The 26,878-nt window shown below is 36.3% G+C and overlaps 5 protein-coding genes across 9 annotated transcripts in view; 1 reads left to right on the plus strand and 4 right to left on the minus strand.

Annotated features, from left to right (window-relative positions):
• LOC128856833 (E3 ubiquitin-protein ligase Ubr3) overlaps positions 1-3,967 on the minus strand; it is a 28,963-nt gene extending 24,996 nt beyond the window's left edge. The window contains exons 1-3 of the mRNA XM_054092208.1: positions 2,465-3,967; positions 785-1,257; positions 458-721 (exon numbers count right to left, since the gene is read on the minus strand). Coding sequence (XP_053948183.1) covers positions 458-721; positions 785-1,257; positions 2,465-3,092 — 1,365 coding nt within the window. The 5' untranslated portion in view covers positions 3,093-3,967. The remainder of the gene's footprint in view (positions 1-457; positions 722-784; positions 1,258-2,464) is intronic.
• Positions 3,968-6,918: 2,951 nt separating this feature from the next.
• On the minus strand, positions 6,919-11,910 carry LOC128856837 (F-box/LRR-repeat protein 4). 4 transcript variants are annotated; one of them, XM_054092218.1, is made up of 12 exons: positions 11,177-11,910; positions 11,014-11,107; positions 10,736-10,946; positions 10,545-10,678; positions 8,673-8,866; positions 8,235-8,485; positions 8,051-8,160; positions 7,887-7,984; positions 7,590-7,819; positions 7,346-7,537; positions 7,213-7,282; positions 6,919-7,146 (listed from the first exon to the last, which is right to left on the minus strand). In XM_054092218.1, the coding sequence occupies exons 1-12, from the start codon at positions 11,474-11,476 to the stop codon at positions 7,066-7,068; spliced, it is 1,965 nt and encodes a 654-aa protein (XP_053948193.1). In that variant the 5' UTR covers positions 11,477-11,910; the 3' UTR covers positions 6,919-7,065. The 4 variants fall into 4 exon arrangements, with proteins under 4 accessions (XP_053948193.1, XP_053948192.1, XP_053948194.1 ...); XM_054092217.1 differs by having other exon boundaries at positions 6,932-7,146; positions 7,593-7,755; positions 7,820-7,984; positions 11,177-11,908; XM_054092219.1 differs by having other exon boundaries at positions 6,932-7,146; positions 7,590-7,755; positions 7,820-7,984; positions 10,736-10,916; positions 11,177-11,907.
• A 355-nt stretch (positions 11,911-12,265) lies between these two features.
• On the plus strand, positions 12,266-15,136 carry LOC128856840 (zinc finger protein OZF-like). Its single transcript, XM_054092223.1, has 5 exons — positions 12,266-12,851; positions 12,923-13,180; positions 13,251-13,548; positions 13,600-14,131; positions 14,190-15,136. The coding sequence occupies exons 1-5, from the start codon at positions 12,471-12,473 to the stop codon at positions 14,278-14,280; spliced, it is 1,560 nt and encodes a 519-aa protein (XP_053948198.1). The 5' UTR covers positions 12,266-12,470; the 3' UTR covers positions 14,281-15,136.
• A 1,194-nt stretch (positions 15,137-16,330) lies between these two features.
• LOC128856841 (zinc finger protein 239-like) lies at positions 16,331-18,412 on the minus strand. Its single transcript, XM_054092225.1, has 4 exons — positions 17,708-18,412; positions 17,269-17,647; positions 16,671-17,202; positions 16,331-16,592 (listed from the first exon to the last, which is right to left on the minus strand). The coding sequence occupies exons 1-4, from the start codon at positions 18,077-18,079 to the stop codon at positions 16,454-16,456; spliced, it is 1,422 nt and encodes a 473-aa protein (XP_053948200.1). The 5' UTR covers positions 18,080-18,412; the 3' UTR covers positions 16,331-16,453.
• A 4,020-nt stretch (positions 18,413-22,432) lies between these two features.
• Positions 22,433-23,987, minus strand: LOC128856843 (zinc finger protein 62-like). Of its 2 annotated transcripts, none has more exons than XM_054092229.1 (4): positions 23,512-23,987; positions 22,932-23,451; positions 22,545-22,865; positions 22,433-22,490 (listed from the first exon to the last, which is right to left on the minus strand). In XM_054092229.1, the coding sequence occupies exons 1-3, from the start codon at positions 23,881-23,883 to the stop codon at positions 22,636-22,638; spliced, it is 1,122 nt and encodes a 373-aa protein (XP_053948204.1). In that variant the 5' UTR covers positions 23,884-23,987; the 3' UTR covers positions 22,433-22,490; positions 22,545-22,635. The 2 variants fall into 2 exon arrangements, with proteins under 2 accessions (XP_053948204.1, XP_053948203.1); XM_054092228.1 differs by having other exon boundaries at positions 22,541-22,865.
• Between the last annotated feature and the right edge of the window lie 2,891 nt (positions 23,988-26,878).

The raw sequence follows: 26,878 nt of genomic DNA on the forward strand, positions 1-26,878 counted from the left end.
GAAAATCGCGTAAAATGCGCGACTGCGCATTACTGAAATTTTTTACGGCAAGAACGTGTGTTGAGCTAGTTATATTTTACCCATATCAGTATGAATTTTGAAATTATGGAGAAAAGTACTATCTCGAAAAGGGCAAAAATCACCCGACTTTCGAGAATTTCAAAGATATAGCAGATTAATATGTTGAATTGTTTATGATGATGTTTTAAAATTTTGGGAAAAATCTATAAATTTACCACTTTTAAAATCCTTTCAAGCAAAAGACCACCTCGTTAAAAAATAATTAATTTCATGAAAGTCGCTCAGAAAAAAAGTTAAATTACTCAACTGAAATTCAGTTTAACTGGAAACTTAACCACTGAATCTGAACCACTGCACTATCTAAAAATTATGTACATATTTACAAATAACTAAAGATGAGTATATAAAACTCCATTGAAAAGCTGTTTCTGGTTACCTTATAGTCTTGATCGGGCAGCATATTAAGCAAGAAACACACCAAGTTTTGAGGGAATTCAAATTTAAATGTCCAAAATATGAATTCCTCCAAAAGAGTTGTGTGCACGAGCTTTTCTCCCAACGCAGGTAGATGTTTATAATCATCAGGCGGCTCAGGACGAGGAAAGCGGTTGACAGCCTCTTCATATTTCTCACGATTAGACTTCAGAAATCGGCCATGTCGTGTATCTAAGCAAGGTGATTCAGTAAAAAATTTATAGACCTGTAATAAAAAACATTATTGGCCGTTAAGTGAGGAACTAACAATTCATTTCTAATTACTTACATCAGTATTAATGAGGGCCCGTGTCATCACTTTACGCATTATTTCACCCATATTATTCAGATCGATCAACATATTCGCAAATTCCTCACATGAATATGCGGCCAGGTTATACGTTTGTGATGTTGCGTCACTATGCTCCCGAAAGTGCTGAAGTAATCGGAACAGCAATTTGGGCATTATTGCTTCTGCCACAGCTAGCAAATTAGACGGAACAGGCTCTTTATTGGCTCGGTTATTGATGCCGTGGTCACTGCAGAATCCCTCCGCTTTCATCACAGATGTATCGCCACAATCGCAGGCACCACCTGCTTGCGACAAGAACATGTTGAAGTCATGATTGGTGTGATCACCTTTCTTGAAGCAGTCGCGACAAATTGACATACATGGCGAAATACCACATGTACGACATCGGTACGCCACTACGTGCGGTACCCATACTAGACCACATTTCGCATGATTATCATAACTGCGCACTATTGAAAAAAAAATAATAATAATACCAAAGATAAAAATACAAAATTGGATTCGAATATAAATTATGTATAGTCTAAAATAAAAAGCCGTGTGTACACAATATGCATAAAATTCAGTGTACAATATCCTATGGTGTGCGAGACCTTTGTTTAAACACCGATCACGGGAGTTTATGTCGGTAAAATGCGCCTTTCAGTAAAACGCATCTTGTTATTATTGTTTTAGCAGCTCACTAGACCCCGCCAGTGCTGTACCTATAGTTGCCGGCCATCATCATCTAACAGTAGACCCAGGAAACGTGCTGTTTCGACAGGTTGGGACCAGAGGGTGAGGGGTGTTAGACGAGTGGGTTTAAGAGAGCACGTCAATAGGTGCTTAGTGTCGTGCGATGTGCCTGCACGTGATGGGCATATATTGATATGGTACGATTGGATAGGTAGGAGTTTAAGCTTCTACAATATCCAGACCGTCATTGAGCTAAAGTTATGCGGGTCCCACGCGGCAGCTGAAGCTCTTTCGTCTGCAATAGATGGTGGTTGAGCTCCGATAATGGTACGTGGCTGTCATGATAGCCGTGTTTTGAGTCGTCTGGAACATTGAAAACTGCCAATCACTAATGCCAGGCGACCAGATGTGCGCTCCGTAATTTAGTACTGGCCTGCTAGTTGCTTTAAATGACGCCTGCAACATTTCTTTGTCTTTTGCCCCAAGTGCTGCCAGCAGCGATTTGAGAACCTTGTTGCTGTTTTGGAGCTTAGTGACAAAAACGCTTGTATGCGCTAAGAAGGAGAGCAAACTCTCGAAGGTGACACCCAAAATTTTGGGGTTGTTAACAGTTGTTATTGGTGTATCATCGACTTTCAGCCTTAGCTACAATTTGACCTCCTTCGTCCACGCCGTGGATTTAGTGGGAGAAAGCAGGATTTTCCTCGCAGTGAAAAACGCATCTTATTCTTAGTCGGCGTATAAATGCTGGATGTTCGGTATTAAATATAAATGTTATTTTGATCTTAGCCACGCGATTGTCAGCTCATATTATTAATGATGTCATTAAATGTGTGCGCACAATTAAATTGGAGAGAAAAAATGTTATCAACATGCTATTGGCTGCAAAGTGAACTACAGTACACATATAACGAAATACATACATACTTTTCTTTTAAGCCTAATAGGTATATCTTTGAATTTATAGTTGTTGAAACTTACCAATTTTAACGAATTCCTGCGGTGTACGACCGCCAGCAATTAACCATCGAATCCACTCTATATTATCGGCATTATCTATGGGGGTTCCTGGATTGAAGAGCTTGTCCATGACAGCGTCCAACTCAGGTGTTGCTCCACCACGACAACACTCTGCATTAATAAGTGCTGCAACTTCTTTTCGACTTCTTAAACTAAAAGATGACGATGTACCAAAGAAAAAACTAGGCTTAGCTCCTCCAGAGCTGCCGGCCGTGCTACCTGTAGCGGTTGCAGAAATCGAAGCATTTGACGAAGCATCAGTAAGCAAGCCATCATCCGTTTCTGTCGCGCCTACTGATTCCCAATCAGGAAAATCGAGTACGACCCGCCCGGATGTGGTTGCCGCTGGAGCAGCCACGTATAAAGGCTGTGGTCGCGACTCCGAACTAACTGAGGTGCTAATGGAAACCCCCGATGGTAAATTCACTACCATCGAAATATCAACATCGTCAGATTCATCCTCTTCAGTTGTAGTTGGATCAACATTAGATATATCACTGTTTCCAACTCCACCAGCACCAATTCTATCACTGGAAACTACATCATGGTTTATGTCCCCACCACTGGATGCATTGTCATCTTCATCCATAATGAACAAATTTTAACAATAATCCAGTCTTGTCGGAATTAGTACTTATATCGCTATCAAGCCAATGACTGACGGGATCAATTTTTTCTCGTTTTTTCTTTCCTTTTTACTAGTCAATGGAAACAAATGATTATGACGCGACCGTGATTTTGGGGCCGTGCCCCCTTTGCATATTTTTTGCAGTTTTTTCACGTACGCAATGCAGCAGATAGAGCTGCAATGTTTGCCTAATATTTCTCTCTTGTAGAACTTTAATTAAAGAAACTCACGCGCAACTTTCCCCGGTTGCTCAAATCACGAATCGTAATTATCACTGCGATTCTTCAATACACCAATTTCCTTCTTTTGTTTAGACTTATTCTTCTTTTGCTTTCTCTATTTCCACTTCAACTTCTTCCCACTTTTTAACCTTGTTTTCTTCTCTTTGGAATTTTCTCTTATCGTTTCCTATTCGCACATTTTATCCAAATTTAGGACTTTTCCACACATTTGTACTTTTTCTTTATTTATTGATTATCTGACAACTTTTTTACATAATTTTGACTAAAACAGATTGCCGAATTATTTAAGAAGTTTTAATTTAAAAACAGTTTGTGAATATTGGAACGCATTTCTACGAAAATCCCACTGACGATGACTTTACGCGAGTACGACAGCAACGATATACCTCCAGTGTTGTTAACTCTTCAATTTAGCACCACAATGTACTAATCCCAGCTCTTTAAATTTAAACTTCTGTTAAGGGCCATATACATGCAACTTAATCGTTAGGTTTCACTCAGCTGAGCAGCAAGATGTATAAATTACAAAATACAAAATTACTATAATGTTTAATTTAAAATACCAATTGATTATGAAATTTATTTCTAGAACATTTACAATTTTCAAAGAATTTTATGCACTTGCATTAGCGAGGTTGCAAGGGGCAAGCAAATAGGAGTGTTCGCCATGCAAAAAACTTGCAAAACATACAAGGTGGAGAAAAATTCGTGCTGAGAAAAATTTTACCAGCAAGAATTTATACGCAAGGTTGTATTTTAGCCCAATCCAATCTGATATTTAAAATTATAAAATTACAAAGACATAATTATGAGTGATTTAATAACAATAGAAATAAGAAGTAATTTAATTAAATTTATTTGATTAATTTCATCGATTTAATGAATACAGGCACCAGCTAAAAAAATGTGCATTGAGGAATCAGATACTAGTAATAATAAAAGCAACAACGAAAAAGGAAATTTTGATTGCTTTTAAAATGAAAAACAAAGATTTGATTGAATGTATGTATGTACTTGCCGGCTTTTGCAGAAACAAAATTCCGGACATATTTTCGTATCTCAAGAAGCCTTTTTCAGAATCTAAGGGCAAAATTGTTGCAAGGGGAGATATGCAGCTATATTTTTCCTAACCGAAGACTACAAGAAAACATTTGTTGTTATTTTTATGGCTAGGTTTGGTAAGTGAAAAAATAATGTGTAATAAAATGATTAATTTTATCATAATACTTACCGAAATGCTTGTAAACGGAAAACAAAAAAACCAACTATATATGTCAATAAACAGATTCGAATGCAACTGAGAAAGTAAACAACTGTTTAGCAGCTTTCTTGCAAATGTTTGCAAATCTCTATTTATATAAAAATATGTATGTTTTTTCTTTCTAGTTTTTTTTTTAATGGTCACATCTAATATAAATATGTATACGCAGCACGAAATCTCAGATCGGCCTTAGAGCCGCCGCAAACTGCAGGATTTTTAGTTGGCCAACTATTTGATCGAGTTGGGTTATGGGTACCCACACTTACCGAACAAAATAGTGGCGGATACCATGGTGGAATTAATAAGATTCGATATTGACAATAAACTTTAAAAGATAGGTGTCTCATTATATTATTAATATTGGATTGCAAGGATATTGTAGAAATGCTAAATTTATAAGGTTTTTTAATATTTTTGTTACATGGGAAATAAATAGGTTGTTCCTTATTTCCATATTGTGGTGAATTATGAACATTCGCGAAAAACAATACTGACCGAATGATGTACTAAAACAAAAAAACGAATGAGCGACGACAAGAAAGAAGTTGCCACATATAAAAATTGCGATAGTTGTTAAGAACATGTATCGGGTGTTTCTTTGGCTGCATGAGAACTATCGATATCGATTACTATGATTTGACAGCTGAGAAGGCCAAACTGTGTTGACATTTCTGTTCAAGTCATTATGAGTCAATTATCGCCTCCGAATTGTGGAAATTCCCTTTGAAAAAAATAATAAATTTGTTTCACGAAATTCATAGACCATAGTGTGAAAGAAGACGCCGAAATGTCGATTCGTCATCGTTCTCAACTTGCTAACCTTTTCTTTTAACTATGTTGAAAATTTTACTTAAGGACCTTGACTTACTTATTACACCAAGCCTGACGATTGGGACAATTTCTTTCGCAGGGTTGTGACAGATACATTGAGCCATATGAGCCTGATGTGTTTATGCAATCCTAATCATTTGAGTTTCTCTATGCACTCTAGGACTAGAAAGGACCTAACCTCGAAGGAAAATAAAACTGTCGCTCATTGCGGAGTCTCCTGTCTAGAGTGATCGCTTCACATAGACAGATGGCATACACTCTCGCTTAGAAACCGCTGAAAACTACTCAAAGGCACGGCCAGCTTTATTTTGGAACCATAGATCCCAACACCGATGCCTTTCGGTGTCTTCGAGCCGTCACAGGGTTTCTTCTTCGTTCCTGTGCTCTACTGCCTTTCATGCCGCCGAATGTCGAACGCACTTTCGGTGTAAAGGAAGACATAGATTACAATTTCCTCATAGTCAAAACATCCGACCAGATCAAAGGAGCTCATAGGCACGCATCTTCCCGTTCCAGTCCAACGTCTAGATAGCAGGATGTACGCTCTCTCTTCCTTGCTGCATTTGCATACGCCATTAATACTTATGATATTTACGTAATTTAATGGCGGCCACCGTAGCCGAATGGGTTGCTGCGTGACTACCATTCGGATTTCAGAGATGTAATGTCTCTTTTTTAATTATGCCTTCATAGAGCCTTGGTCTCAGAACAACTTTTCTTCGAACTCCATATAATCGGTAGTTCTGGAAAAGTTGCCTGTACTACTTAAATTCGTACCTGGTAGTATCAGTTTGTTACTGAAGTTCACATAGCTTCCTAGGGCTTCTAATAATAAATTATAATAGAGACTCATCCATCTTATTGGAGTTGGTGCTTCCACATTCCTTGCTGGGCGCATTAGCACTACACTCTATGTCGACCTTTTCTTTTTACAGTGGCTGACCAGACTCTGTCTATATCCATATCGATTCATTTATGCTGTTACATACAAGCGCTATATAAACAAACGTATAATATCCTTGTGCATAAGAGCACACAAGTATTAAAATATCGGAAATCTTATGTTTCGTTACTTGTGCTTATAACAGTTGTACGAGTGGCAGCAAGCAGTCGTCTAAAGAATTCGCAATTCTACAGCCGTTAGATCTGGACCCTCGCAGTAAAGGCGGTACATAAAATTGGGTTTAATCTTAGCAATTATAATTTTCTTCGCATACAGGTGACCTCTGCCTTCAATAATCTCTTCCTGATTGATTTAGGATGTCAGCTCTTGAATCAAACTGTTTGAACTTTAAATTCCTTTCAAAAATAGCGTTCTTTAGAAAACGATGGACTGTCTGAATCAAAGTGGAAAATTCCAATTGGCGTGACGGTGACTGCATTGTTTCCAAGTTTTTGTAAATTTCGTATTTCCATGCTGTGTTGGATATTATAGCTTGTCAAAATAAATGTCAAGAGTTTCTCCCTATTGAAAATGCAAACTTACGGCAAAGAAATTTGTGTGTCTATCCATATTTATATATTATTTGGCTTACATTTGTATAAGTTGTATGCGTACAAAAAATTAGTTACTTTCAATTTTGTACAACGCTAATTTTAATTAATATCTCACATTATTAGGCACATTAGGCATATGACTGCATTTAATGTTAACTTTAAAGGTGCGGGCCCAAAATGCAATCTGAAAGTAATAAGCCAGCAATATTTCTCTGTTGATTTTGCTATAAAATTAGTAAAATACGAGTACCTCTTCACCGTCAATATTATCACAGAAACTTAAATCCAATAACTGCAGCTTTCCACATTTCACCAGCACCCTGCAACATTTCACTGCTTATTTACATTTCACACTCGAAGGAGAAATATAATGTAACACTTACTCATAATACCGTTCCTTGGATATTCCTGAAACTCCCATCAGGTCTAACTGTTCCAAGTTACTGCAAAAGTTTGCAATATTCTCCACATCACTGTCGGTTATTCCACGTACAGTGGCCAAAAATAGTTTCTTGAGTTTAGTGCAACTTAATAACAATTTTTTTAAACTATCTCCAAGAGAGACCTCCCGTAAACTAAAACGATATCAATTAATTTCTATTATTTATAAGTATTGAAAGCATGTACCACCAGCCAAAATCAACTTCCTCCAAATAATGGCATTTTGATAATGCCTCCAAGCCTACAGACGACAGAAAACGTGACTTCCACAAGTCTAATGAGATTAAACTTTGGTTATATTGCCCTATATGCTGAGCCACTGCGTCCATGTTAACAGCTATTCCGCAAAATGCTAATCCGCACGAATGTAAATACATGCGATATTTTATTAAACGTGTAATAATAATAGTGCTTACCTAAATTCAAGTGTTTTAATTTTCGATTATTTTCTAACATGGTTAGTATCAACTCTGGTTCGATTACCGTTTGAAATAAATCTAATCTTTCCAGATTCTTTAAATTTGCCAAGCAGGAGAAGTTCAGTAGTGGCGGATCTGTCGAACAATTTCTCAGGGAAAGTTCTAGTTAGAAGATGCATATTATTTAATTAACGTATTTACAATATGGTGAAAACTCGATTCCAGTACCTCTTAAGTTGTCGCATACTATTCCCAAAGTTTCAATACAACTTGCATTTAATATCTTGCATGAGTCCAATCTTAAGCATATCAGACTGTCACCTCTTTGTTGTATAAATCTAATTTGAAAATTTAAATAGTGTACATTTTTAAAACATTTGTATTACAATTAAATCCTCATCCTCTTACGCACTTCTTAAATTCAGTTGGGGAAATAGTATTAAATAAACCACACCATGATAAATCCAATTTTTTTAAAACAGTAGCTCTCTTTGCTAAAGTGCATAATAAATCGCTTGATGTGAGATGCCAATATGGTTTTAAATTCAGTTCGCTGTACAGCAATGGATGTGTGGAAACGTCAAAGAAGAACTTGGAAACTTGTCCAACTAAGAATAGCGATATTAAATCCAAGTAACTGAATATTTTCAACATAATCTCAAACTGTAGAACACACAAAAATGCAATTATTTGTGACGGATTATTACAACCTTCGTATTGGTTACAACCGTGGGTGCCCGCAAATAGCCGCTGGCATTGAGTAAACTTCTTAGTCAAAAGGATAAATGGAAATGGAAAATCTTCGCTATTGCGGCCACCCAGGATTACAAGTCAAAAATTAACTACACACCGGCATATCGTTGAGTCCAACACTTTTGTAGCAATATTGGAGATCAGGCTCGTCCTTTAATACTTCAGTGCTATTACTTAAAACGTTCAGGAATTTATTAAGGTCGTTCGCAAAAAACTCTCTCAAGTGTTTATGATAGTTGCCTTTGATATTTGGTCGAAATTGAATTCTTTGTAATTTGCGTAAAATGGAACCTGAAAACATCGAAAATAATTTAAGAACGTATTTATACATAAACATCAGTACAGTGTATATAGGATTTTCGGCCTTGAGTCAATTCACTTTAAAGTGCCAACTAAAAAATAATACAAAATGAGAACATTGGGCTGAGAACATTATAGCGCTGAGAATCTTATACGTCAGTTGCGAGCGTACGCCTGGATTAGAAAATATAATGGTTTTGCATGATATTCTGACTGAAGCCATGCAAACGTGGACGTACGAGTAATAAGTGGCCTGTCGGTATGTCGGTACTTAATAATAGAAAATCCGACTTCTATGATATTGTGATACCATAAAAAATATATATACACAAAAAAACTTTATACTTAAAAAGAAAAACTATATGGAAGATGAAGTGCTTAAAAATGAAGGAAACATGAAATTGACGTGGAAGTTGGGAAAGATGCCGCGGAACTAACAGATAGCAAAGAATATATTAACTAACAGTATTTAACTGTGAATATTTAGAGAATAATTAAGAAGTAGCTGAATTATTTAACAGCATAGTACAAATATGGCGGGAAAAAGATGTTATCACGAAGTTTAGAAAACAAAATTGCAAAGAAAATATGATTTACATATACAGAGAACCGAGTCGATAGCTTTAAAGTGAGCTCTTATATATTCCATTCAGCTTTGAATTTATAAGTTTAATAAACAATAATAATAATGTGTAAAAATATGCACACATTTTAATCAACATTATAAAATATTAGTATATCGACCGATTATAGAACTGTTTCTTACTTTGCAACAAAAATACTTTCGCATGCACAAGTTAAGGAACTATAGATTCAGTAAAACAATCGCATTGCTTTGTATTATAATATTGAAATGCACTTCACGAGCATTAAAAAATATCGTTCTAAATAGGAAACAATCACTAAGCATAAAATAATCATAGTTATTATTATATATACATATGTGTATGTATGTGGGTCGCTGACTGGACATGATAGAAGATCAGGAGCTCCCGACATTAACTGCGCTACTCTGCGCAATACCGAATCGAGAGTTTTGGTACAAGACAGATTATCTAAGGCCTTTAAAATACAGACTGAAGTTGGGCAAGGCGACACGCTTTCCTCAACCATTTTTAATCTTTTACTCTGCTGCGCAATAGATGAAGTAACTGATGCAAAAGAACTTAGCATATACTTAACAGAACTACACAAATATACGCGTACGCGGGTGATATTGCGAAAATCAGCAAAAACCTTAATGCATTAGCAAATACTTTCAGTGACTTGGAAAAAGCAACCGATAAAATTGGATTGAGAATTAACGAGGAAAAAACAAAATATATGTTGATGTCCCGAAAAAATTATCTGGTACCGGCCACAATCAAAATCGAAGCTTTTCTATCGTGCCTGGGGTTTCGAACATGTGTATAAAATAAAATGAAGAGAGGACTTATTTTAGTTGGTCCGATCTACATATTTCTTAGGCCTCTAAGTTACCCTGAAAGCAAAATCTAATGGATCACTTATTTAGGCAGGGCTTAAAAATATTGCTGCACTAATGCATTTTTGCGTTGTCTAAAGTTTGTATATTTTCCTGTAGTTATTGATTCTATGAGTATGCTTTGGATATTTTTGTAGGCCTGGAGTATAGATAAACTAGTAAAAGTTATAAAAATTATCTACGTACATTTGCGTTGACGTTCGTAATAGTCGACTATTCGTTGGGCGCTTTCAATATTCACCTTTCTACCTCCTAGTAAAACAGCATCGATTTCCGTAAAGTAACCCAAACATGAGTGATTAAATTCTAGTCTTATAGTTCTAAAAATTTAAATCGGTGAAATAATTACATTTTCTTTGACAATAGTTAAAAATTACCTAGTGGGCAAATTCATTTTTTTCAGTTGCGGAGAAAAACGGCGTACTTTGTTTACAGTATGAGGTGGAGGTTTGTATAATTTATCAGCTTCCCAAAGACAAAACCAAGTTTTGGTTATGCTATATGCCCAAATTCGAATTAAGGCTCCGGGATTGAATGTTTCAAATACCGCTATCTCCTCTGGAATAACATACTCCTCGAAATATACAACTATCGCGTGAAATAAATTTTACTTTTTAACTTAACATAACATAAGTCATTTGTAATACATATTTACCAATATAATCATCCGCTGGAATATTTGGAAAGTTTTGAGGTTGAATTTCTGGAACATAACTTGATGCCTTTTTCCACCAATCGCCGTAAGTACGCTTTAATTAAAATTGTAAAAAAAAAGTATTTTGTATGATACACATATATACATATGTATGTATTCGAACCATTGCATATGTTTCTGGAAAGTCCCCATATTCTGGATACTTTCGAGGTTTGCCCGTAATGTTAGGAGCTGTATAAGATATACTGTAATCGCTGCCATATTGCGAGCTAAAATCCGCTACATCCTGGGCGTATTGGTCCAAACGATAACCAGCATAACAAAATCCCTCTGAAATATTCATTAGTTCCGAGTCCTTAAAAGTATTGCATAGCTCATTATCCGCCTCAGAGCTCGACTTAAAGAAGTCGACAATAGCTCCAGCTTCTGTTTTGCCCACGTCCTCATCCGATGCAGACGACATTTGATAATATCTTTAATAACCTATGACTTTATTTTTCAATATAATATGGCTTTTAATTAGCCAAACTATTTTTTTAATCTTTTGTATTGCGTCATAAAGATGTTTCCTTTCGCATACTATTTTCAATACTTCATAATAAAAACACTAATTAATTGAAAACACAGGACAATGAATTTCTTCAGTTGACGTTTTGAGAGAAACAGCTGACAAAATAATGGCCGTGTTCCTGGCAATGAAGAAATAATTATACAGGGTGGCCCATATGCTATTTCTTGTTAGCCCTTTCAACTCCGATTTTTTCTCATGCCTTGAAATCTTTATTGCTCTTATTCATGTTGTATTCATTGAAGGCATGGTAAACAGATTTATAGAGGAGTACTACATGCCGTTATTCGGCTCTGAGCGAATTTGACAGATGGGATGATGTCACTTGGAATGTATTTAGGAAAATTTAGCTTGTGCTAGTGATATACGAAAAAAAAAATAAACACAGTTAATATGCCAATGTTCATACTATGGCAACAGTTTGTTTACGAATACGGTGAATATAAATGTGCAAAAGTGCGTAGTTTTATTGTGCGTTTTGTTAAGTGATTTTTTTTAAATTAAAGTTGATATTTTTATCTAAATGAAGTGCGCGGTTTTAAATTGAGACAGTGTAAAAACCATATTCAACCAATCTTTAAGTTATCTTGATTCAGTCAATTCAAATATAGCAACATGTAAAATTTCGCAAACATGTAATTTCTCCTAATTCAGTTTGTTTTGTATTGCAAAATCGCAGACTTGTCAAAATCGCGAAAAATAAAGTAACTGTTTTTAATGACGCCACCTGAGTTATTCAATTTGCCTTGGTCTTGTATCACAGGGACCCAGATATTCGCTGTGAATAAAAGTCGATCACACAAATCGACTATATTAATAGTTTCATATCTACTAGATTTTTATAAAATATTTCCTTGTGTTATTGTTATATTCGTTATCAGTTGACGCGATGGCGGTAAATATATGCCGTGCGTGCTTAATTGAGAAACAGTTTTCGGAGCTTTATGATTGGTTCTTGTCAGTAGATATTATGAATGAATCGTTAACATATCAGAAATGTTTTACAATTTGTACCCAATTGGATGTTGAAAAAGCGGATGCTACATCATCCTACTATGAGAATATGCATTTTTTATGCTCTGACTGCGTTCAAGAGTTAAGAATTTCATATCACTTCTTAAGAAAAGCACAAAAATCGGCCGAAGAATTATACTTCTTATCACAAAAACATGATAATGTAAATGTTGCCGAAACAAATGAATTTGAATATGTAAATATACAAGAATCGCGTAAAAGCGACTTTTCTGCGGATTTATCGCCAAATGCGAAGGTTTGTAGTGTATTTCACTGTACAGTTTTTATACACCTGTAGTCCGTAGTAATAATTATATATATATCCAGCACATAGCTCGTGAAAGCATTACTAAAACGGGAAAAGTAAGTTTAACATTGATCGATGAATGCAAATCAGAAAATTGTAAACAATCGGATCCTGACAATAGCCTATTGGGTAGTCCTATATTGCAGCCTAAAGATATACCTCCTAAAGGATCGACTGATAGTATAAAGAAATGCATAAAAAGTGTGGATAATTTAAAGCTTGAATCAGAGCCGACGTTGAATCCTTTTGATTGCAAAACAGATTTTAAATTAGAAACGGTATTTGCTACAAAATTATTATACCAACTTTTACTAAATAATAATTTATAATATATTATATGTATATTAGGTCCAGGATGTACATGACGAAACTTTTGCAAAAGAACATATTTGCTTACAAGAAAAGGAAACATCTGAAGAGACAATTTATCTTGTGGACTGTAATGCCCATTTATTGAAAAAGGAAAACTCAAAATCCAATTCCAAAAGAAATACTACAGAAAGAAAAAAAATGAAAGCGAAAAATGTTAGTATTGAATATATGCAAACTCCTTGTGAATATTGTAAAAAACTATTTCCCGAGAACAAGTTAAGAGAGCATAAATCGCGTTATCATAGACCAAAGATCTTCCTTTGTGACATTTGTCGTAAGTAATTGACAGTATTTCCCGTTCAAAGGCTAAGTAATTTTTTGGCAGCAAGTTCTTTCAGTATTGCAAACAACCTGAGACGGCATCAACGCACACATGACATAAATCGTGAAAGAAACTTTTCTTGTAGCGAGTGTGGGCGTAAATTTTTTACGGAAGACGTTTATAAGACCCATATTAAAATACACCTGTCAACGCGTCAAGCCAAATTCCGGTGCACTCAATGCGATAAAGTGTTTATGCACAAGGGTAGTCTTACTCTACATCTTCAGAAACACACAGGCCCGAAAAATGAGTGTAGCGTTTGCATGAAACGTTATGTTCGAAAAGTGGATTTGGAAGTTCATATGCGGAACCATTCCGGTGACCTGCCCTACCAGTGCTCTAAGTGTGAAAAGGCATTTATGACAACCAGTGCTTTAAGAAAGCACGAGTTACTTCATAATGGTATCCGTTATAAATGCGATATCTGCAATAAAGAATACTCACACCCCTCAAAACTTAGTCGTCATCGATTGGATCACACAGGTCTACCACTAAAATGTGCTATGTGTGACAAAGGATTTGCCGAACCTAATAAGTAAATAATTTTTATTCTAATATTTTTACATACTGTTATAGAAGTCTCAAATTTTTAGGATTCGACGGCATATCAAAAGTGTACACAAGGTGGAAGATATTTCGCAAATAAATAAACTCACCATTAAAGTATCAAAAAACGATGAATAATCGACAAAGGATCGAAACAGTTTAGAGTTACGTTAGTTCTATAAATTTAGTAGCCTAAGTTTTCATTTCGGATATGTTACAAACAAATGATCTAAGATTTTTCTGTTGCACTATTTATTTTATTACTTTATATTCTGTGTGAGTGCACACCCAAAATAATATAATACAAGATTACGTGTTCCGAATTCGGTGCGACGTCATCGTGCAAGAATAGGAAAGGAAGGGAAATGACTTGTTTTTTATGAAGAAGAGTAAGCGAAAGCTATAGAAACTGCCAAACACAGGGAATTAGGTTTGTTCATGTCAAAATTATCCAGTAACTTAATTTCCGAGAATGCGCTCTCAAAGAGAAAATTAGAAAAAAAGTACATGAACGCAAAACCAGTTACAATTTGGAAGTTTTACGAACAGCAAATTCAATTCGTAAATTTTAGTTTGTGTTTATTTCTACTTTCCGATCAGCTGTTTTTCTCATTTGCAAATTCTTACACGTAGAAATGTATCCAATTGTAGCAATTGTTACAAAGTTTTTGCTTCATGAACAGACCTATTATGTACACACCTACTTTCTTGGCTAGTGTCATTAGCAAAAAAAAAAAAAAAAATGCAATTGGAGGCTTTATATTCATTCGTGCATTCACAATTTTACAAGGGGAACTTAATTTTCATAAGTTTGTTTAATTTGAAAGTCACAAATCGGAAAATTACAATAATAATGGTGGATAAAATCCTGAAAAATAAAGCAGCGGTTTTCGGAAGACGCCACCTCTAGGATCCTGTGCATCGTGCATCGTGCATTTCTACTGTTATTTACTACATATTTACTAAAGCTAATTGCAATGTCAGGCCATTTTGAGCCGCTAAAAATGTATGTCATTTGGTGCAGATTGGCGCAATCGTGAAGATAAAAAAAATACAAAAAGGCGGTTAGAAATTTGTGTTTTATTTATAATTGTCATTATATGGTATGTACAGTGGCTCAATAAAGAATTCGGATACCCAAGTGATATGGTTTTAAATCAAAAAATATGTATTTAAATACAAATCTAATGAGTTTATTTTCGTTCGTCGAGCGTATTTTGCAAAACTACAAAAAACATAAACAAACTTCAACACATTCGTACATAGAAAGTACCAACATAAAAACTTAGCAAAATACATAGCAAAAAAGAACTCGGACATTTATATAAAGTGGAGTTAGGTAAATAATATTTAAGAAAAAACAGTGTAATTAACATTTAGTCGGTAAGCCTTTATTTTTTTCTCACAGCTTTCAGACTTCTTCGACCAGCTTCTTGCATGTTAAAGGATCTGTTTTCCCCCACACTTCTTTAACAGCATCTTCTAGGTCTTTCTCGCTTTTTCAGTTTGTTTTCCAAATGAGCCCATAGATGTTCAATTACATTGATATCTGGAGAGTGTGGAGGTGTCTCAAGTACTTTAGGGCAGTTGTGCATAAGCCATAGACGCTTATGCTTGGGATCGTTGTCTTGATAGTACTGGAAGTTGTCCTTAATTCCCAACATTTCAGCACTTGGGACCAAATTTTCTTTCAGAATTGTTAGGAATTGTTTGTGGTCCGTATTGCCGTTAATGAAGCACGAATTTCTAATAACAGCACCGGACATACAATCCCATACCATTACCGACCCACTCCCATGTCTAACTGTCGGACGCTTTTCCGAACGGTTTTATCCTTTTCATGATTACAAATAACTAAAATTTTGACTTCAATTGAGCTTTGTCCACGCTGTCTACCCATGTTTATAATTGGGACTTTTATTCAACAAAACGCGACTGAAATTTTATTTTAATTCATAAAGTTTGGTTCTTTCTTTGCACTGTTCTACGGAGAGCAAATTAATTGTGTTTTACTAAAACTGTTTTAGTAAAAGAAATATGATTCACTGGTACAATCAATTTAGTTCTGCATTCATTGTTCTTTCACTTGCCGAGCAACATTGCACCTTCTTATGATCAAATTATTTATTGCAAAGAATGCGTGGTCTACTTCCACTTATAATGATCATATTTCATAAGACCAAATACATAAAGATAACTAATAGAGGTTTGCATTTAATTATATTACTTACATTGACATTGTAATACTAGTTGGTATTATTTACTTCGAATAAATTTTTTGCATAACCGATTGCTGGATCTGTAATTAATATTATTTTTCATTTTCTGGATTCTTCAAAATTTCAACTATTCGTCCTCTATGTTCCTTTGTTGTGTTTATTCTCACTACGAGTTTTTCTACTTCTTTCTCCTGTTTTATTTTATGGACAGCTTTAATATGGCGCTTAATTCTAAAAACATATAAGAAAAATATTATAATAGAAATTAGATAAGTACAAACATATTGTTGATTAATACAAAAAACTTACTTGTAAGCATCTGGAAATTGTTTTTCACATGAGCCACATTTATAAGGTAAACCAGTGTGCTGCATGCGATGTAAATAGTATTTGTCATATTTTGAGAATTTTGCTCCACAAGTTAAGCAAGTGTAACTGAAGTATCCCTCATGATATTGCAAGTGCCTATTTAAGATACGTTTGTGGATAAACGATTTATCACATATATGACACTCAAACGGAGATTCTCCCGAATGAGTTCTCAGATGGGTGTCCAAGTCTATTTGTCGCACATATCGCTTTTGGCAAATATGGCATTCTAATGTGGCTCCTTTATGATGAAGTTCATGGATTGTTAGACCACTTTTATGAAGAAACGATTTTTCACATTGAGTGCATTGATAGATCGGTTTCCGGTTGTCTTCATGCGTCTGTATGTGTCTTTTGTATGTATACGGTGTTGAAAATGTTTGATTGCATTTGTCGCATGGGTACCTTTCCCGATTTTCTGTGTGACTAAGTTCATGATTCTTTAGTCCACCTGCTTCTCTAAAAGTTTTTGCTAATAAAGTAATACTAATAATTTAGTTATGCGATAAAAATGATGAATATGCAGTAATTTACTTACGGCAGGCTTGACAAAGAAATATTTTAGGTTTGTGTCTGGGCTTATGATTGCTTAAAGCCTTTCTCGTCATGGTTTTCCCGCAGTCTTCGCAGCTGACAAGTTCATTAATTCTTCGTATAATTTTCTTAGCAGGATTAGACCCATTTTTTACTCTGCTTCTCTCTTTTACACTTTTCAAAATTCTGGGAGCAGAGTCATGGTGATCACTCTCATTTGATAAAACTACCGCAGCTTCGTCCATACAATGCTCATACGGTTCGTTTGCCAATTTTTCGTCCGTATTTTCTTCGCGTTTGATGTTATTTGACATATCCATTCTAGCATCGTCTAAAAAGCGTTCGTCCCACACATTTGTCTCCTTTATATCTTCCTTGCAGTCCTTTTGAAAAAATAAAAATACATATTGTATTACATATTGTACAAATTATAAATAAAATACCTTCTCCACTGGCTTATTAGTTTCCATTAGCTTAACTTCTACTGGAACCCATTCAAAATTGCTTTCGATGCTCTCCAATTCAACTTTCTCGGCCTTTGCGCAACGTAATTCATTATCGGCTCTCCTCGCTTTTTCAATGAAATCATACGCGTCTTTTAGCTTCTGGGTGCAGTAAAGGCACAGGTATTGCGTTCGGGTTTCATCACATTCGATTCCGTCATCTTTAAAACTGAGATTGATTTGTGTGCATTTACAAAAACACTCTTTGTATGACAAATCGTATTCCAAGGAATCAATAGGCTGTCGCCAATCTAATAGATGAACTCGATCTTCTGTCGCCAGACAAGCACGACATATCTTCACTGAATCCATTTAAATTTGACAATATTTGGAAATTATGATATCAAAGTAAATATACCCAGGAAGTGCCTCGATTCCATAAAATTAAGTTTTATTTCTACAAATACATAGCGGTGTTTTCTTACAAATAAATAACAAATATCCAACGGAGAGCGTACTCAAGGCGAATATGCTAAGGTAGTCATCAAAGCGAATTGAGTACTACTGGTGGCGTCTTCCCAAAGCAGTTACTTTATTTTTCCCGATTTGGCAAGCCTGTTGTCCGGTCCCTTACCAATACAAAACAAACTAAAAGGAAGGGAATTTGCCTGTTTGTGAAAATTTAATGAATGGCTTGGTAGTATTGTGATTCTTGAAATATATACTATTCCAAATTTGCAAACACTCTTCTGATCGAACGTATCTGTAAAATCTTCGCTGCATACGAACTTCAAAGGATGATAGAATACCATGTTGCGTCTTCTGAATTCGCTGTGTCGTCAGAACCCAAGAATAAACAAACAAAAGGAAGAAGAATTACTTGTTTGTAAAGAGGAAGAGAAGGCGAAAGCAATGGAAACAACCAAACACAAGAAATTGTACGCACACACTCACACTTTCCTGCCACGGAGTCCTCCGCATAAAAAGCAAAAAACTGCATTTAGAGACATTATATTAATTTGTGCTTTCACAATTAACATACGGCATTTTGTTTTTTTCTTTTTTTGTTTAATTTAAAAGTCACAAATCTTCAAATTGCAGTATTACCAAGCCATCCAGCGAATTTTCATAAACATATCATTTATTGTTTATTTGTTTTGCACTATTATGGTGTTTGAAGTCACACTTGTCAAAATCGCGAAAAAAAGTAACTGTTTTGGGAAAACGCCACCTTTAGTATTGAATTCATTTTGGGTGGTGGATGAGCCCAGGTGATTTTTTCGCCATAGATGTAATTGTGTCAAAATTTCCTATCTTGTTTACGTTCGTTTGTTTACTTTTCTATTTACATTGATATTGTATAGTTGGTTGGTGTGTTCAAAGCAAAATATTGGGTGGGCAACTAAGTAATTGCGGATTTTTTTAGAAAATCACGGACAATTTTTTCATGGAAACGAAATTTGGCAAACCAACTTTGACATTGCCGTTCTTTTGAGACTTCGTCACCATAAACAGCACATAACTTTTTATAAGCTTGCGATGTGGTTTTCCCTTTGCGGAAATAAAAAAGCAAAACATGACGAAAATGTTCCTTTTGATTTTCCATTTTTCAACCAAAGCCAAACGAAAACTACGCAACTGATCAAAAAACTTTTTTTTACTGATTGACAACTGAATTGCAAACTATCAAAAAACAAAATGTGTTTTACATTTGTAATACGTTTGCAAACCTAAAAGTTCAACTGAAGGCATCTATGAGTGAAATCCGCAATTACTTAGTTGCCAACGCAACATAATATTTAAAGTGAAATGTAACAAAAAAAATCCACAACCGGATAGGCCAAAAATCCAATTTGACTGGGCAAGACACCAGCACGCGCATGACAGTTTCATTCCTCACTACAGAATGTGCAAGTTCCATTGGCGTATATTCTCAGGTTAGTAAAATGATGATTCAATTTACACTGAGTGTTAGAATTCCTGTGCTCATTCTAAAGTTATTTTTATTTAATTCCATACTACCTTTAAATCGGTTTAGGTCAAACCTATCTATTGTTGATTTTGGTTGCGAGAAACCCGTTAGATTAGCTAATTTTGTCTTTCATCTTCTTCTTGAATAAGAGAAGTTAGTTTTCCCAAGGTCACAAAATGGTTCTGGGCTTATAAATGGGGAAGTCATCCTTTTCCTGGCTAATTTACATGCCATTTCGTTTCCAGTAATTATTATGTGCCTTTAATTGCCTTTGAGTTGGCATATTTTTTCAATCGGTTAATTACAATAGTTTTTGAAATATTAACAATATTTCTCAATTGAAAATTGGAACTTAGGGGATAGTAATTTTCTCTGCCCAATAAACAGCACAAAAACTCGATCAAGCTCCGCTTTCAAATTTTTATAACTAAGCGATTTAATACTTTTTAAAGCCGGGTGCATCCAACTAAAGGTAACTCGGGATATGATTCAAAAATATTCAACTCAATTCATTTTCTGTTGTTGTTGTTTTAATAGCATAGGTAGCCCTGTCTGTGTAGGCATATCATTGGTCGTCTTCGTCTAGCTCATCTAGGGGTAGGCCCAGGAAACATGCTGTTTCGACAATTTGGGTCCTGAGGGAGAGGGGGATTAGATGAGTCGGTTTGAGGGGGCATGTGAAGAGGTGGTTAGTGTCGTGCGGGGTACCTTCAGAAGTTTAACCTGCTACAGTATCCAGAACGTAATTGTGCCAGTGTTACATGAGTCTCACGGGGAAGCTGGAGCTCTTCATCTGCAATCGGTGGTGGTTGGACTCCGATTACGGCGTTCACAGGACGGGAGTTCATGAAGTAACGGTCTCCCGGTGGATGTCGTTTATTGACTGTCTAAATACTTTCCGGTCCAGTAGGTTGCGGTCAGTTTTGTCCTGGATTTCGTCAGCGTAGTCTAAGATGTGTCTCCTGACGTGCCTGGGAGGCGGCTCAGGCTCAAGCAGGTGTCTGCAGGGGTTAAACCTGCGGTAACATCCCAGCAGGAACTGCTTGCTGAGCAGTTCGTTGTGCTCCGCTACTGGGAGCATTTGTGCCTCGTTATGTAGATGTTGAATCGGGGACATCAGGAGGCACCCGGTCGCTGTCCGAATGGGGGTATTTTGACATGTCTGTAGCTTTGTCCACTGCGAATCACTAGGTCCAGGCGACCAGACAGGCGCAGCATAGTTTAGAACCGGCAGGCCAATTGCCTTAAATGTCGAAAGCAACAGTTCTTTGTCTTTGCCCCAAGTGCTGCCGGCCAGCGATTTGAGGACCTTGTTGCGATTTTGGACTTTAGTGGCAATTGCGGTTGTGTGCGCAGAGAAGGAGAGCAAGCTGTCAAAGGTTACGCCCAAAATTTTTTGGTTATTTACCGTCAGAATTGGCGTGTCATCGACTTTTACCTTAAGGGACAGCTTGACCTCCTTTGTCCAGGTGGTAAAGAGGGTCGCCGTGGACTTGGTGGGGGAAAGTTGGAGATTCCTCGCAGTGAAAAAGCGAGAAAGGTCGGTGAGGTAGTTGTTCACTTTGGAACACAGGTCATCGATGTCATTGCCCGACGCCATTATCGTGCAGTCGTCAGCATATGAGATCAGGGAAACTACCGCTGGTGGTTGGGGGAGCTTCGAGATGAAGAAGTTGAACAGCAAGGGAGAAAGGACACCACCCTGCGGTACACCTTGCTTAATCTTTCTCTGCTTTGAAGTTTGATCTCGAAATATCACTGACGAGTGCCGACCGCTCAGATAGTTTGCGGACCACTTCTTCAGCCCTGGCGGGAGAGTCGACTGATAAATATCATCTAGTAGCGTGGAATGGCTGACTGTATCGAAAGCCTTCTTCAGGTCCAACGCTACTAGGACAGTCCTCTCGCAGGGGCGGTTTTGGTTAAGCCCGCGATTTATCTGGGCGTTTATGGCGGTGAGTGCAGTGGTGGTCAGGGATGATGATACTAGCCCTGTCTAGTGTACCGCATATCTCAATTCATTTTCTCATTAATTGTACCTTTATGTCCTTTTTTTAATTGAAGAGCTAATGTTTGCATATCATATTCAAAGGCACACCCAGAACACAATATTGCATAAAATGCAACTGTTGAACTTAAAAGAATTGTGAAAATTAAAAGAGGCCATAAACCTTATATTAGGGGACCGGCATGCCAATATTATATCACTCGATTTTTAAATTAATTGATGCTTTCTATTACCTTGTGTCCCTATGTCAGTCGGGTCAACATCACCGGAATAACTCACTGTTAAATTTTTCATTCACTAACGACATTTCACATTTAATTAAACTACTTATGTATAATATATATACCTACATATATTGATGCCATAAATTCGGCTAAAGTTTATTTCAAAGCGCTTCGAGTAAATGTTTTGCATAACCGATTGATGGATCTGTAATTAATATTATTTTTCATTTTCTGGATTCTTCAAAATTTCAACTATTCGTCCTCTATGTTCCTTTGTTATATTTATTCTCACTACGAGTTTTTCTATTTCTTTATCCTGTTCAATCTTGTGGACTCCTCTGATGTGGCGCTTAATTCTAAAATAGATATTTGAGTCAGATGAAACAAGTGTTTAAATGTTATTGTTATACACAAAATACTTACTTGTAAGCACCTGGAAATTGTTTTTCACATGAGCCACATTTATAAGGTAAACCAGTGTGCTGCATGCGATGTGAATAGTATTTGTCATATTTTGAGAATTTTGCTCCACAAGTTAAGCAAGTGTAACTGAAGTATCCCTCATGATATTGCAAGTGCCTATTTAAGATTCGTTTGTGGATAAACGATTTATCACATATATGACATACAAACGGATATTCCCCCGAATGAGTTCGCAAATGGGTGTCCAAGTCTATTTGTCGCACGTACCGTATTGGCAAATATTGCATTCTATTGTGGCTCCTTAGTGATGAAGTTCATGAATTGTTAGACCGTTTTTATGAAGAAATGATTTTTCGCACTGAGTGCATTGATATATCGGTTTCTGGTTGCATTCATGCGTCTGAATGTGTTTTTTGTATGAATACCTTGATAAGAATGTTTGATTACATTTGTCACACGGATATCTCTCCCGATTTTCTCTGTGGCTAAGTTTGTGATTTTTTAGACCACTTGCTTCGCTAAATGTTTTGGCTGATGAAGTTTAATATTAAATCATATAATTTTGGCCAAATTAGTGAAATGCATTAAAATACTTACGACAGGTTTGACAAAGAAAAAATTTGGGCTTGTGAAGGGGCTTATGTTTTCTCAAAGCTTTTCTCGTCATGGTTTTCTGACATTCGTCGCAATTGACAAGCTCGTCCAATCTTGTGAAATGTTTCCCAGAAGGATCGGACTTATTTTTCACTTTGCCTCTTTTCTTTAAATTTTTGCGTTCGTCTTCATTCAGCTTCCCAAATACGTCCATGCAATGCTCATCCGATTCGTTTGCCAATTTTTTATCAATGTTGTCCCCATGTTCGAAGTCATCTGAAATAGCTATTCCATTATCGTCCATTGTGTTCTCATTCCACGAATATGTGGGAGCAGAGTTATGGTGATCACTCTCATTTGATAAAACTACCGCAGCTTCGTCCATACAATGCTCATACGGTTCGTTTGCCAATTTTTCGTCCGTATTTTCTTCGCGTTTGATGTTATTTGACATATCCATTCTAGCATCGTCTATAAAGCGTTCGTCCCACACATTTGTCTCCTTTATATCTTCCTTGCAGTCCTTTTGAAAAAATAAAAATACATATTGTATTACATATTGTACAAATTATAAATAAAATACCTTCTCCACTGGCTTATTAGTTTCCATTAGCTTAACTTCTACTGGAACCCATTCAAAATTGCTTTCGATGCTCTCCAATTCAACTTTCTCGGCCTTTGCGCAACGTAATTCATTATCGGCTCTCCTCGCTTTTTCAATGAAATCATAAGCGTCTTTTAGCTTCTGGGTGCAGTACAGGCACAGGTATTGCGTTCGGGTTTCATCACGTTCGGTTCCGTCATCTTTAAAACTGAGATTGATTTGTGTGCATTTACAAAAACACTCTTTGTATGACAAATCGTATTCCAAGGAATCAATAGGCTGTCGCCAATCTAATAGATGAACTCGATCTTCTGTCGCCAGACAAGCACGACATATCTTCACTGAATCCATTTAAATTTGACAATATTTGGAAATTATGATATCAAAGTAAATATGTCCAGGAAGTGCCTCGATTCCATAAAATTATGTTTTATTTCTACAAATACATAGCGGTGTTTTCTAACAAATAAATTGTTTTTTTTTTTTGGAATTTGAGATGTGTTTGGCGGGATTTTACATCCACAAAAAGCCAGGGTGTTCAACGTTTGGTATTGAAAAATACCTATTTTCGGTATGTAAAACTAAGTGCTCTGGTGCATCAAAGTTTTGAGAGTGAAATTATTTAAAAAGAAAGGTTGGCAGCACTAAGAAATGAAATAAAAGACTTAAAGACTTCATTGTTTTTAAATATGGAAACGAGGTCTGTGTATGAATCAAAAAAGCTGTAATTTGTTCTGATGTGATTAAGGAGTGGACAGTTAAAGATTCTGTGAACGTACGAGTTAATTTCACCGCACATACAAAGATCAGTGTTATTGGCCCCTATTTTGTGCAAATATACGCTGTCATAAGTACATCCTACTAGTATTCTATTTACCATTTTGATAATTTTGACATCAAAGGAAGCTTTATGAAACCAAGGTTTTGTCGGCAAGCAATCATGCAGTTTGGCAAAAAGGTTTGGTTTTTCTTCTGAGAATGAACGAAAGCCGTCATACCAATCCCTGAGTATTAAATTTCTTATAATTCTGAGTGCCTCTTCAAAAGTGAATTCTACGCTCAATATTGAACCGTAGCAAACAGCTTTTTTTGCAATAGCATCGGCTCTTTCATTTATTGGAATACCAACATGTCCAGGCGTCCAAATCACCCGAACACTATCAAAACCGTATTCATTTACGTTTTGTTTAAAAAGAGTAACACAGCAGTTGTTGGAGCTCGCTTTCTTGAGCAGCAGACATGAACTCAGACTATCAGTAAAGATACAGATCTTACTCATTTTGCATTCTTTCGCAATATCTAAGGCCTTAAGCAAGGCCCACAATTCACCAAAAGTGGAGGAGGTTCGCATTTCTATTTTAAACAAATGCTCCGTGTTGTTTGTAACATTAAAAATGCCACACCCAACGGCATTAAGCTCAACAGACGCATCAGTTGCCAGAAGATCGACACCATCACGCTTGAGTTCATCGATTTTTTCAGCAAAAATAGCTTTAATTTCATGATTGGAAAATTTGCTTTTCGCTCTAGACAAGGAGTCATCTATCACCACCAAGTTTTCACAGTTTACAGTCATTAAATTTACATTGGTATTCACAAAAATCTCTTCAAATTTTTTGAAAACAAAGCTATAACTGGATTTAACCTCTGCAGAGTTTTCAATCATTTTGTAAATGCTAGAGTTTGTTTGTTTTAATTTTACGATTTCTTTGGCAGTAAGCCAAAGAGATCTTTCAGTGGGTGGTAACTCATGGGCAACAGCATACAGCAAGGGAACTGGTGTAGCTGGAGGAACCCCTAAACTTCTCCTAAGGAAGCAATTTTGAAAGGTAGTAATCTTTCTGATCACAGTCTTATTTGCATGACCGGCAGTGGTCCTACAATACTCAATTTTTGATCTTATAAAGCTTCTATAGAACTTCATAGCAGTCTGAGGGTGTAACCCAGCCCTGACAGAAGTCAGCATCTTGAAAAAATTTAAATTGAATGCCGATTCCTTGATTATCTGATCATAGTGCGTTCCTAGGGTCAGTGATGAGCTTATTACACGGCCAAGGAACTTAATACTTTTTGTCTGTTTAATCATCACACTGCCAAAATTATTGTTTAGAGTTTTACGGTTTCCCTTTGCAACATACATCAGGTTGCATTTCACAAGGTTGAATGACAGATTTAACGTATTTGCCACAAGATTAAACTCTCGAACTTTACTGTGGAGATTGGCCTCAGCCAAATCAAAATCTCTATGATATGAGGCAATAATAAAATCATCCGCAAATTGATAGATGGAGGTACAATTATCCTGAATATCGTGCAACTTAGCCGTATAGACATTAAAAAGTATAGGCGATAAACAGCTACCTTGGGGTAAGCCGTCATTTACAACAATCGAATCCGTACCAATTTTTAGGATTCTATTGGATAGGAAATTCGCAATCCAGGACGTATAATGACTCTCTATGCCTTTTTTTCTGAGTATATCAACTAACAGATTACCCCTTACACAGTTATAGGCATTTTCTATATCCAAGGTAAGGAGTATAACCTTAAGACCTCTATTTTTCCATACAGCAATTTCATGTTGTAATTGATTGATGCACATAGCAGCCGATCTATCCTTCCTGTACGCAAAAGAGTTTCTGGGGAGGGCGCGACTCCCATCAAAGGCATCGGTTATTCTTAGCTTGAGCATTTGGTTAATTAACTTTAACATGACTGAAATCAGGGAAATAGGTCTAAAATTTTTGAAGTCTGTGAGGTCTTTATCTTTTTTTGGAATGGGAACAATCTTAATATATCTCCACGATTCTCTAATATTATTTGCAAGAAAAGCATCATTTAGCGCTGTTAAAAGGTTGCATAAGCTTTTGTCAGAGAGAGCGCGAATCATGTCGTATGTTATTCCATCACAGCCTCCTGCTGAGCGCCGTTTTTTGGCATTAAGCACCGTGACCACTTCATCATACTGAAAGGCTAGCCTGGATACAGGAGTTGTATTGGGTAGTTCCTGCCAGACAGCAGAGTTGGGTGGTACCTGTGATTTCAAATGCTTAAGGTACACATCATTATTATCTGAGTTCCACTTAGAGTCTGCAGAGTATCCATTTACTCCTCTAAGGCATTTAACAAAATTCCACGCCTCTCTCGAATTTGAATTACAATTTAGCTCCGCAATTTTTTCCTCAAAATTTTCTTTTTTGGCCTCTTTCACTTCAGCTTGCCACACCTTCTTGCGTTGCAAAGCTACTTCCAAATTTTCCGGAGATGGGTAGTGTTTAGCTTTTTTGTAAGCAGCAACAAGTAGACGATAGGACTTGGCTAGTCCCTCATTCCACCAAGCCTTTGG

The sequence above is a fragment of the Anastrepha ludens genome, chromosome 3 (assembly GCF_028408465.1).
Source record: "Anastrepha ludens isolate Willacy chromosome 3, idAnaLude1.1, whole genome shotgun sequence".
In the NCBI taxonomy this organism is placed as follows: Eukaryota; Metazoa; Arthropoda; class Insecta; order Diptera; family Tephritidae; genus Anastrepha; species Anastrepha ludens.

Coding starts and splice junctions, on each gene's coding strand:
- LOC128856841 (XM_054092225.1), bottom strand. CDS start 18,079: ATGGATTCAGTGAAGATATGTCGTGCTTGTCTGGCGACAGAAGATCGA. Junction 17,648..17,707: donor CTAATAAGCCAGTGGAGAAG/GTATTTTATTTA, acceptor TTTTTTCAAAAG/GACTGCAAGGAAGATATAAA. Junction 17,203..17,268: donor ATTTCTTTGTCAAGCCTGCC/GTAAGTAAATTA, acceptor TTACTTTATTAG/CAAAAACTTTTAGAGAAGCA.
- LOC128856840 (XM_054092223.1), top strand. CDS start 12,471: ATGGCGGTAAATATATGCCGTGCGTGCTTAATTGAGAAACAGTTTTCG. Junction 13,181..13,250: donor CAGATTTTAAATTAGAAACG/GTATTTGCTACA, acceptor TATGTATATTAG/GTCCAGGATGTACATGACGA. Junction 14,132..14,189: donor GGATTTGCCGAACCTAATAA/GTAAATAATTTT, acceptor TCAAATTTTTAG/GATTCGACGGCATATCAAAA.
- LOC128856843 (XM_054092229.1), bottom strand. CDS start 23,883: ATGGATTCAGTGAAGATATGTCGTGCTTGTCTGGCGACAGAAGATCGA. Junction 23,452..23,511: donor CTAATAAGCCAGTGGAGAAG/GTATTTTATTTA, acceptor TTTTTTCAAAAG/GACTGCAAGGAAGATATAAA. Junction 22,866..22,931: donor TTTTCTTTGTCAAACCTGTC/GTAAGTATTTTA, acceptor AAACTTCATCAG/CCAAAACATTTAGCGAAGCA.
- LOC128856837 (XM_054092216.1), bottom strand. CDS start 11,476: ATGTCGTCTGCATCGGATGAGGACGTGGGCAAAACAGAAGCTGGAGCT. Junction 8,867..10,544: donor TTACGAACGTCAACGCAAAT/GTACGTAGATAA, acceptor CGATGTTTTCAG/GTTCCATTTTACGCAAATTA. Junction 7,147..7,212: donor ATAATATTGACGGTGAAGAG/GTACTCGTATTT, acceptor TATTACTTTCAG/ATTGCATTTTGGGCCCGCAC.